The sequence below is a fragment of the Anarrhichthys ocellatus genome, unplaced genomic scaffold (genome assembly GCF_004355925.1).
Source record: "Anarrhichthys ocellatus isolate YVR2014 unplaced genomic scaffold, GSC_Weel_1.0 scaffold12, whole genome shotgun sequence".
Classification (NCBI taxonomy): Eukaryota; Metazoa; Chordata; class Actinopteri; order Perciformes; family Anarhichadidae; genus Anarrhichthys; species Anarrhichthys ocellatus.
In genome coordinates, this window is record NW_022280042.1 from 3,361,008 (window position 1) to 3,373,049 (window position 12,042).

General features: G+C 43.2%; 1 protein-coding gene across 2 annotated transcripts in view; it reads right to left on the minus strand.

Moving 5' to 3' along the window:
* Positions 1-12,042, minus strand: part of LOC116385935 (rho GTPase-activating protein 6) — a 54,992-nt gene that overhangs the window by 7,821 nt on the left and 35,129 nt on the right. For both annotated transcript variants that reach the window (XM_031851714.1, XM_031851715.1), the window contains exons 2-3: positions 5,248-5,407; positions 2,069-2,140 (exon numbers count right to left, since the gene is read on the minus strand). In XM_031851714.1, coding sequence (XP_031707574.1) covers positions 2,069-2,140; positions 5,248-5,407 — 232 coding nt within the window. The remainder of the gene's footprint in view (positions 1-2,068; positions 2,141-5,247; positions 5,408-12,042) is intronic.

Here is a 12,042-nt window from a genome sequence, read left to right on the forward strand (position 1 = left end):
TGTGTGTGTGTGTGTGTGTGTGTGTGTGTGTGTGTGTGTGTGTGTGTGTTCAGAGGAAAACGGAGGGAGAGAAAGCGAGATGCATTCCACAACCACAAGTGGAGGGCTGTGTTCATGAACAACATGACCACTAACGCTGTGACACAACGAATTTGCTCTGCAGCCTCAAAGCGCTAACAGGGCTTATGTAACACACACACAGAGACGTGCAAATACACACAATCTGGATCGCATAACGTACAGTGCTTTTCCAGTGTAATGCAAAGCTCTTCACGGTGCGTCCACAGCCAGACCACGTGTCAGATTTTCATAAATCTACATTTTCCAGGCCTACAGCGTCAGTCCTGGTTTTCATTACTCTTTATTTTAATAATTACTTCTTATTCATGTCCATGCAGTGTTTGGATGTGCTCCAAGTCCATGCAGAAAGTCAGGAAAGTTGTAAATAACATGTTAGTTTACCACGCAGGACAATACAAGTACCAACACTTTCACAAACAATTGCTTGAAGCAAAAAAAGAAAAGTATCCAAAGCAGATTATATATTAAATCTTATTTGCAAATATAGTTTGACTGAGGTCTGATCACACCAGCTCAGATTACTGTGGCTGCATCAAAGGAGCCAGCATGCTTCTCTCTGTGTGTCTCTTGCAGAGAAAAGGCTGAGCCTGCTTCAAAGTGAAATGCAGGGCCTTGTATTCAGAGACCATGGGAGAATTTTAAACTTAGAATCCATTTGGCAGGTTAGACCACAGGTACATCTGAGCCATCTGCTCCGGAGGGGGAGAGCCAGGCGACCCACCTACAGCCAGACTCGGAGCTCGGAACAAAGGAATGTGGGTCTGGTAAATAAGTTTGCCTCGTCATTATCACCAGCCGGAGCAATATAGAATCAAAGGTGCTTCAGTTGCCATATACAATAGCAGGTTCTGATTGGCCGATGCATGTGCATTTTTTTTCAGACAACACAGCTGTGACATACTGTAGCAGCCTCGTCATCTTTCCAATATAAAACTGGACAGCTGTTTCTCATACTTTTACAAGTACATTGTGTCCAATGCTGACAAACGTTCAATTTCAATAACTTTAATAACTCCAAAGATATATATATATATATATATATATATATATATATATATATATATAAACAAAGTTTTTTTGTGTCACTGATTTTGACAAATAATGCAAATTGCTTGAGTTACTTGGTTTCTGGATACTGTTTGCCTACTTGCTACGTTTATGAACTGTATGGCTTAAGTGATTCTATGTAACTTACCTAAAGCCGTATTTACTCATTTGTACCACGTTACATGAGAAAAGCAACAGCCGCCACTGCTGTGTATTTTTGACATTTCCACGTGTATTTGTTGTAAACCAGACCTGGGATCAGCACTCATTTGATGAGAAAAGCACAATTAATTTAGCCTCCTGCTCCTCTCTGCAGCTGGGCTCCCTTTTTGACTGAGATTCTCTCTCCTGCCAAATATGCTTTGCTTAGTGCAGCAGAGTGGCCGCTTCTCAGAGCCAGGCTTCATTGCGCAATGCAAAGGTGACCCAGACTTCGCAAAATTTCTACATTACCACTGCATCATTCACCAACAGGCGCTATGTGCAAAAGTAACCGGCTTTGATCATGTGCTGATACAAAAATATCAGAGATGTGATACCTCTGACTTTCAGATTAACAGAAATAAAAGTTGCATGTTTGTAGCTATACCATCATTGTTGTGGAAATCATTATTAATAATTATTGTGAGGAATAATTAACTGACATGTGATCAAACAAAAAGGTGATCTGTGCAACTTTGTTATTCAGGAAGTTTGTATCAAATGAGTAGCCCTTCGTACTACTCGGACCCTTGAAGTAGCTCTCAGTTTAAAAAAGGTTGGTGACCCCTGCCTTACATGGAGTCCCTCCACTTAAGCTAAATATAAACTGTCAAAGCCCAGTAAACAGAAAGTGGTTTTATAACCTCGCTGTTCACCTGCCTGAGGGTCGGAGACCACAGCAGAGATGGAGAGATAAAAACCCTGCGAACTGGCAAAGTGTGAAAAGAAGTTGGCGTACCTTTGTCTTTGCTCTTCTCTTTTGCTAGCGAGTCCAACTTCCTCCTCAGCGACTTTTTCCTCTTCTGTCCATCTGCGGTGGAAAAAAAACAAGAAAATAAATCATGTGAAACAAATGGTTTCCATATCGGCTGTATCTTATCTCGCCTATTATATCTAATAAGGTTATGTCGGGAATGCAGACATAAATTAGCCATGGGGGGAAAGCTGTCTATGAACTCAAATCCATTGAACTGAAATGTCAGACAGGTTCAGCTACGGTATTAGCCAGCAGGAACAACATATTAAATCACTCGCATTGTTTATTTACGCCGGCTTTCCCACTTTCACAATGCCATGCGCGTTTATATTTGTCTACGTGAATGCTTTACATCCGTGCTCTGAAAGCAGGGAAGCCACTTGTCAGCTGTCAACATGATGAATGACTCCTGAACTTCTTGATTAATGACCAGGGAAATCTGGAAATCGTGGCACATGCAGCTTAGTCTCAGAGAGCTCGTCTCGAGCCAGGATGTCAGTTTGTGAAACCTCAGCAGCTTTTAGTGCCGTCATTCGGTCACTCTGCTGTTTTTTTTTGGTATCACAGAACCAACTCTTTTACACATCAGATCATCGTGAACCCGTTGAGTGAGCCTTCGCTTTGGTCTGCTAGTTTAGCAACCTCAGTTTGAACCCCCCCAGATGTTCCTTTCAGCTGTATCAAATGAGTCACTTGTAGGGTTCAGGAAATTTCATCCAGCCCCAACAGCACGCGCGGTGGTAGCCCGCTACGTTAGGGAGCAGCTTCAGTTTCTCCATGTGTCCAACCATCTCTGACAAATCTGAACAAGTTCAGCAAGGCTGCTGTTCTTTGATAATCAATTTATTGCCACCGTGGTGATATATGAGAAAGGTACGTGTCCTTTTAAGACTCTCAGCTTGGAGTCAGTCTTAGGGTGTATGTATGAGGGAAAAATAGGTGGGAAACGGTGAGGAGGGTGGTGTGAGATGGGAGAAAGAAAGCAGATGTTGTGAAGGCAGCGAGAGAGGGAGTGAGACGTGAGAAGCAGAGATAGGAAATGGTTTGGATTTTTGACAGATGGCTCCCAAAGCCGTACGGAAATCCCCCGAACCTCCAAACCTTCCCAATCTAACTCCCAACCGGTTGTGCAACCGTCTGATGGACCTCTGCTTCTTTTTCCCCGTGTCAGTGCACCATCGCCCCATCCCTCTTTGTCTCTCTTTCGGTTCTGTCAATCTGTTTTTCGGTCTTGAAGAAACACTAGAAACATGACCCCATGGCGCTGGGATGAATATGAGAAACAGCAGGTCCGAAAAGCCCACATTAGCGGTGCTGAAATAGCACACGCACAAGAAACTCATACACACGAGTTGGAATATTTCCCTAGCTAGCACATGGTGGCTGTTGGGGGCTCTGGAATTCATAAGCAACACAGACAAGTACGCATTAAATCATGGTAGGGAGAGCTTTAACCTTCAGCTGGAATGCAAGGCCCTGGTTAATCCAGCACTATACCTACGGCAGCCACGCCACTCATATACAGTGCAGGGAAAAGAAGCTGCACACTTGCCTGACGTGCATCTGTGTGCACAGACTTCTGAGCTGAAAGAATAATTCTGGTTTAATACAAATTTGGGTCTCATTTCTGTCGATTATGAGAACAATATTTTGAAGCAAAGTAATTGCTGAGGTCTGGAAACATAGCTGAATGACTATAACAAAGTTGTGTGGGGCAAGAAACAAGTGTTGGTTGTAAACGAACCAACTGATTCGTCAGATTTTTGAGATCATTGGATCCAAACCTGGGGGTCAGGACCCCCCAAGGGGTCAGAGATCTGGAGGGTCATTAGATTGAGAGGAATGTACAGCATGTTTTTTTTTTCGAGTTTTATACTAATCAGACTAATTGGATAATTTTTCCTTCTCGGGCCTCTAAAAAATTAATCGGAGTGAGGAAAAAATACTTTTTGACATGAGTTCAGTCTGTGGGGCCAAAAGCCAAAAAGGTTGGGAACCACTGAAACAAATACTTTAATTTGGAGCTAAAACCACAAGTGAGCACAAAAAATGTGGTCACAAACACCTACAGCAGGTTCTGTTCCAAATAAGCCTGGCTCACCTGAGGGTTTCATCATTTTACATGAAGTTCAGTTTACTTAACTACTCAAACCTGTAACACAGTTGAATAATGTTTTCTGTGTCTCTGGAGGGAGCTCTCTGAAGTCTGAGAAAACACGGCTGATGAGGTCATCTCAGTTTTGGCTTAAGACCTCAATTTAGTTTAACAGGAGGCCTGTTACAGACTGGGAGCAAAGATATGGGCAGTTACCAGGAAAGGGAAACCTAACAAAAGATGCCATTGAGTTGCATTTTGAGAAATGGAGGATCCATAGTATTTGGGGCGTATTAGGGAGTAGAAGTTGGAATATATGGGTCTCTCTTGATTCCAACGCTACTCATCCGATACCAAATACATGATGTATTAACCAAACTCTGAGTCTGATCCTTTTCTATAAACTGTGATTCATGTAGACATTTTTAGCATGGGCGGGCCCAGTGGGAAACAAACCACCGACTCAACCAGTTTCAGAGCAGTGCCCATGCCTGCTATATCTGCACTAATTTGTCCAATTTTGCCATTTTCCTAACCCTTATTCGCTTAATGATTTGCTATAAGTGACCAAAAAAAGTCGTTTGATTTTAGATAGGCCCAAAAACAACTTTTAATAGCCTGTACATGGTGACAAGCGGGGTGACAGCACTGAGCCCCAACTGCAGCGGAAAGGGAGTCGTGTGTGGGGTGTAACAGGAAGCACGTGATCTCAATGGTTTACATCTAAATCCATGTGTTGTAACAACTTCCCCAAACATAGACCCTACATGACTTCCCTTAAATATACTTGACGAGCGGATGTGGTCAGTGGCTCGAGCTTTGGCTTTACTTTATGGGACACTTGGAAGTAGCTGCGCAAGCTTACAAAGCAAACTAGTTAAGAATTTCAAATGGGTGGCGTCTTCTTCACAGAACAGTTCACAGATGTGTTTTGACAGTGGTTAACAGTCGCATAAATGTCAGCGTCTTGAAAGGCTGATGCTATCTGAAGGATGCTATAATCCCACCCATTTGGAACCAACCAGATTATGTTGGCACTTAACTTCCGACACACACATTCTCCCACCTTTCGGCATGGTAATCTGACATCCCAGATCATAGTCCTGGTGTAATCGGGTGTAGGCTACTTCCTGCAGCCTGGCCCTCTCCAGCTCCGACAGGCTCTGGATGGCAACCGGCGTCAGACGCACGCTCCGCCCCGACAGGCTGCTCCAGGTGAAGTCACCCTGAGGGAGGCAAAAGTTAGCACAAAGATTAGAACATAAAACGTACGAATAGAATGTAACGAGTGTTTTTTTAATCTTGAAAAATGTTTCTTTGCAAGAGAAGCACATTAAGGTTCCCTGGACTTGATGCATGTGAAACTAAGTAAACCCTTGGCCTCTGCATTCTTTGAGTCATAAAAAAAGGATTAGAAAAAACATTTTTGTGATTCTCATAGATCATGAGTTTGAGAGTAGATTATATTTGAGAACATGTAGTACAACAAACGCAGTCCAAAAAGATAAAGAGCATTATGTGAAAAGTCTGCAAAATACGTGTGTGCAGGATGGTCCTTTTACAACAGTGGAACATGAGCCGAACTGAATGTATACAGTTGAAGTACACAGGCATAGATGGAAAGAAGAAGAAAAAGAGCAAGTGAGGACATGAAGTGGCCTCGCACTGATGGATTTGCAATACGCTTTCCACACACATAACCGGCGTTGAGAATGCATATGAGGAGGTGAGGTCACTATGAGGCCAGAGCGTATAGGAAGCAGTCTGAGTCACCGCGCTCATTTTTCATCCTCAGACAGGTCTACGTTGCAACTTTGGCTTTAATCCGTGATCAAGGTGGAGTCGAATCAAAGTGAATTGTAATGAATTGCCGCAGACCCAGAGAGCGCTTTGGCTTTGATGAACGTTTGAGTCATCTGAATCTCTGGTCATGCATTCCTCTGTCTACTGAGAAGAGAGGTCAGGAAGAGACAGAGGACAGACTGCTGCAATTTATCTAATGCCTTATCCAGACAGAGGGCTTACAAGTGCACTCTAATGTGTCTGTGTTTATGGTCTTCATTTTGTGCTGCCACAAGCAGAGATAAACCATTTTACATCAGTTTATATCTTTGAAAAAATACAATTTCATCACGTTGCCCTCTGGAGTGATGTTTATTCTTCACGTCTTCGAGAAAAAATGGGCTTCTCTGAGACACACTGAAGACTTTATGTCACTTCTCCTGTCACGATTTAGCCTCCATCAACAATATTTTCTTGAAGTGATTTCTCCCGCTGTCAGCTCTCTTGTTATTTGACCCCACTCAGCTCAGCTCAGCGAAGCAACAGAGCCATCGTTCAGCCGTGGCAGCAAAAACAGAATGTGGACACAAGGCAACCTGGAGAGCCACCTGAGTGTGTGTGAATGAGGTCTTGTCACAAGTCCGGCAAAAAACAAGTTGCGTGTTGCCCCCCCCCCCTTTTTTTTTGACAGAGCATGTCATCCAGCACAACTGTTTGTGTGTATGCAATTCCTTATCGCCGGCCGAGGAAACACTTTTCTCTGCCGCTTGACCTCACACGCAGCTTGAGGGGGCGCGCACACACGCCTGCACTCACACGCCTGCACTCACACGCCTGCACTCACACGCCTGCACTCACACGCCTGCACTCACACGCCTGCACTCACACACGCCTGCACTCACACACGCTGCAAAAGCAAAGACAAACAGTTGGAAAAGTTAAATAAGAGGCCTCTCCGCGGTCAAGCTGGTTCTGCCCAGCAGGATTTCTGAAGGGGATGGATGAGCTTCAGTTCTTGAGTGTCGGCCTATGAAACCCGTGGAATGCTGACAGCAGGGTGAAGAGGCCGGACTAAATGCTGGTATCACTGCTGGATTCTGGCAACAATGAGCTGAAAGCCTGCGTGAACCGCAGGGGGACGCCCATTCAAATGTACAAACCGAGGCGTTCCAAAACTGCCCCGCACGGTTTGGCTTTTGACAAAGTAGATTCCTGTATCACTTGTCTCCGTCAAAGAGGATGTGTGTCTATATATTTTTGAAGGGGTCAAAAAGGCACACCACATCTGCAACCACTGTGTTATCACATGTTATATTTCTTTACCAGATGTTGGTTTTAGAATTAACATTCTTGACCTGTAATTTGGATGCATGGTCAAGTGCAATTACATGATAAGATGATGTTTACAATGCAGATCATAGGTGAGGGATGGACTGCAGATGATCTAGTAAATAAAGAGCTTTGTCTTTGATGGTCCGGTAAAACGCCTGCATCACTGCTGACGCCATATCGAACCGCCTGTCCATCTCCCGCTCTGTTTGAGCTTCACTCATGAACAAGGACAAGGTTGCTAAAACCCCGTCCCCCCCATAAGAAATGTATTGGCTGTTATCACTCACCTAAATGGAGCAAAAATCAGGGATTTGGGATTTATTTTGGCCTTCAAGCTTTTCGAGCCGACGGCCAAGTTTACCTCGTCAGACATCCGAGCCTGGCCTTAACAGCAGCAGACATAAACACAGCAGCTGATTGGTGAAAAGTCCTTTTGAGTTCATGATTTCATTTTAAACAGTAGATATTCATTTTTCTTATCATCCCCTGTAAGAAAACTGCTCACATCTAATAGCAGTCATCTAATCGGGAGGTCATTTTCTCACTCTTGAGATAATGATAGTCTGCTACTATTATACACCATAGAAAATGCTCATTTGTTTGGCTCCATCAGCGGAGTTAATGAGCTACAGCATACATGGATAGCATTGTCGTGACCAATCTCTGAATATTATTCTCACCCCGTGGACTTTAATGAGATCACATGTCACTCGACCACACATCGCACTGAAAACGCACATTGCACCGTAGCACTTAGCCTAGCTGTGGCCTGTAGAACATACAACCAAAGCATTCATTATCTGGGACCTCATGACGTGGACATTTAGTGAGATGTAACACTGTTTGAATAGCCTCTATGGAGACAAATCTGCCATGCAGCTACTGTCACAATCCTTTAACTCCTGTTTGTCTCCAAAATACAGTCAGTTGCTATGCCTTTACATAACTGCCATCATTTGTTTGCCTCTGTATTTATTAGAACTGTCGAACCCCCCCACAGATGTTGTTTGCTGGACTGGCTGAGCAGATCTAATCAGATAATCCCAACCTTAACTAATAGTATTTTCTGCCAGTTTTGCCACACTTAATGCAACTTTTGCATTAGCAGAAATAATCCACATTAAATCATGAATGTGCTTTGCAGGAATGCCGGAAAGACAAACGGTTAGACATGTGGAGGAGGAGAAGAATGCAGAAAGTGATTTAGGTGTGGAGCTCATCAAAGCCAAACAGCTCGGTGAGAGTGCACGGGTGTTGTAAACCAGTTACTAAATGTTTAAATAAATGTCCAACTTGGCGTTACTATTACCAGTGCATGTTGTGTATGTGAAACAGTATGTGAGGCTTCTATTATGGGATTCAACACTTGAACTGGAAAGATTGATGACTCTGCTGACTGGACGCGCACAGTGCAGTTAGATGACTAATGCCATCTGGACATACGGTGCACTGCAGCATGCGGTTTCTGTTCTATTTTAGACAATGGTGCAAAAACACCACGGACAAAGGAATATGTCAGTTTCCGTGGCAACGCATACACAGCAAATCAAAAGGGCCAGGAAGTGAGAGAAATATTACTATGGAAACGCACCAGGGACACACGCAATGGGGCACGTGTTGCTGCGCTGCGTGAATCAATCTCAATTTAATGTGAACAGAAAAAAGCCTCTTCTAGGTTTTTACTCCACACTGATTTGGGAACAGTAATGACAGCCATGCATGCTTTCACATGATTGTCCTCTCTGATTGTCCTTTGTGACTTATTGACAGCACCACGTGAGAATGTAACCAATAACAAACACAGCTTCCCCTTTCCTGCTCAATATTCCATGTTGACATCGGTGTGACCATTATTGGCCTGAAACGCCGTGGCAACGCATTGGCAAAACTGTGTTTCTATGAGTCACCATCTGATGATTGGTGACTTTACAAGTGTGTGTGTGTGTGTGTGTGTCTGCGCGTGTGTGCGCGCGTGTGTGTGTGATGGGAGAGAAAGCAAGCCTCAAATTAATATATGCACCCACACGCTGCCTTGAAGTGCAGTTCGAAATATCCCTACTACAACCATGTACAGCAATAAATTGAGACAATGTAGCAAATCCTCTTTTAAGAAAGAAGACTGCTATAAAGCCTTTAATCCACTGGCTTGAGCAGTGCAGGGTGAAAATCCTGCCAGGCAGATGAGTTTTGACCCTAAAGAAAGCACGTATGATAAATGCCAAGGCATTTTCAATTTCTTTCATGTAAGCCTTGTTTTTTTTTTTTTTTTTTTCTGTTATACACTAACGGCTTTTTACGTAAAGCAATCCATTGCTGTAGGACTGTACGGTGAAAGTGAGAGATGCATCAATCTGGCTTCAACTGAGGATGTCTGTTCACCACTTTACAAATTCAAATATCTCAACTTTCATATGGATTGCCATGGAGTTTTGCACAAACATTCATGGTTCCTAGATGATGGATCCTGCTTACTCTGGCGATCCCCTGACTTTTTATTTCTTGCCGCCAGCAGGTGATATTTTTCGCATATTCAGTGAAATGTTCCAAGTGTTGTGCAGACATTCGCGGATCCTTATGACTGTGGTGATTTTATGACTTTTGCTCTAATGCTACCATGAAGTACACATTTGTGGTTCTGAGTGAAATGTCTCCACTACTATGGGATGCAGATAACAAATCTGCCAGTGGGAGGAAAACACAGGTAGCCACTTAAGGCGCGGACACGACAGCGTCTCTGATTTACAGATGTGTTCTCTACAACCTTATGCATACACACACATCTGTAATGGTTAAATCATGCTGGCTGGCTTTGTATAAACTACGTGACGTGTGCAGTGATATTCGAGGAAAGGTACCAGAGGCCCAGGCAGAGGTCCCTTTTGGTGAATGCAGACACCGAAGGAACTTTGATAAATTCTTCGCATTCTAATTTTTGGTTTGTTTTCTTTCCCTTTTGCGTTGCAGCTGGCTTTAAATGACCCTTGGGCAGAGTTTCTGTGCCACAACACTGATCCAGAGGAATGCACTTGTATTTTTCAACACTTTTTCTTTTACAGGTTAGCTTCATGCATACATGTAATAGATTGCTTTCACTGACCTGGAACCTCCTCAAGGTTCCCACCTGCTTGTAATTAGTGACCACCCTTACTTTGACAGTGTGTGTGCGTGTTTGTACATCTGTGTATCTGTATCTGCTACACAGCAACGATTAATAGTCTCCTCCACCTGTTTTGGGTTGTCCCTGACGCCGCCTGAGGGGGAAATAACCGCCGAATTGTATGGATCCCACGCACAGGTTGCATAACCTGATACAAACCCAATTCAGCGGTATCGGGCTTATCATTGGTTGTAAAATGTGAGGTTATCAGCCTCCAGTATGGGAGGGCTTGCAGATGGAGTATTATGTGAGGAAAATAAGATGTTGTGGTTGTAAATGCAATTATCATACCATCCAATGCAATGCAAAGAAATGGGCAGATTCAGACACATCTGGTTGTCTATATGCAGCTGTAACACAAATAATGTGTCGGTTGGTGCTGAAATGATTAATCCTTGCAGTAAAACAACATATTGTGCTAGTATATTAACTACATTAAGTCATTTGTAAAGTAAAATGGCAAATGTGTTGTTTCCACCTTCTCAAACTTGAATGTTTCCCTTTTTTTCATCATTATAAATTTGAAATCTTAGGGTTTTAGACATGTGTAGAGGGCTATTTTGTGACATTTTGAACCACTTGAAGAAGAGGTCTGGTTACAATAAGTCATTTTCATGGTTATGAGTTATGGTACACACTGTATGGGAATTAAAACAAGTATTTACATTATGGTTACATAAGTTGCATTTGATCTGGTCAAGATTAAGATAATAAAATGCATAAAATCAGTACAGAAAGAAATGCACTTTCAGTCAGTCTTGTCCTTCCCAGCATGCAGCAGAGGACAGTCTGTCCAATGTTTCCATCTGAGAATGACATTCTGACAAACAAAAGTGAGGATTGGACTTGGGTTTTGTTATTTTAATTGGCAGTAAATGAATGAACAATGAAATGTTTCTAGCTGTGGGGCCGTCACCACACGTTAGTGATGAAATCCAGAATATGCGGGTGTCATCTTTCACTGCACATTGTTTTTCGTCTGCCTTTGCATTTAATGAGGGCTTCCTGGCTCGGTCGCAATAATGAGCAACTTGGAGTGTGTGCTCCAAATATTCCCCTCTAATCATTGGCAGGCACATCTAAAGCATCGGGCCAACTTCAAACATTTTAAAGACAGATTAATATGAAGGACCTGCAGCAGTAATGAGGTCCGACCTTGACGACTTGGGAGCTCGCATAATGGTTATGTAAGCTGCAAAAGCCAAGAAAATCAGGTATTTTATCAACACCACAGTTGATAGGAGAAGTTGAGGTAATGTGTGTGTGTGTGTGTGGTATTGTTTCAAAGCAATGTGTAGATGGCAGTCTGACCACAGATTACATTCAAAAATCAGTCAGCTGTTATTGGCAGACTGGGTTTATGTCAGACATAATACTCCTGTTTGCAACACTGAACTTTATACATACAAACCGTGTGTGTGTGTGTGTGTGTGTGTGTGTGTGTGTGTGTGTGTGTGTGTGTGTGTGTGTGTGTGTGTGTGTGTGTGTGTGTGTGTGTGTGTGTGTGTGTGTGTGTGTGTGTGTGTGTGTGTGTGTGTGTGTGTGTGTGTGTGTGTGTGTGTGTGTGTGTGTATACACGTGTGCGTGTGT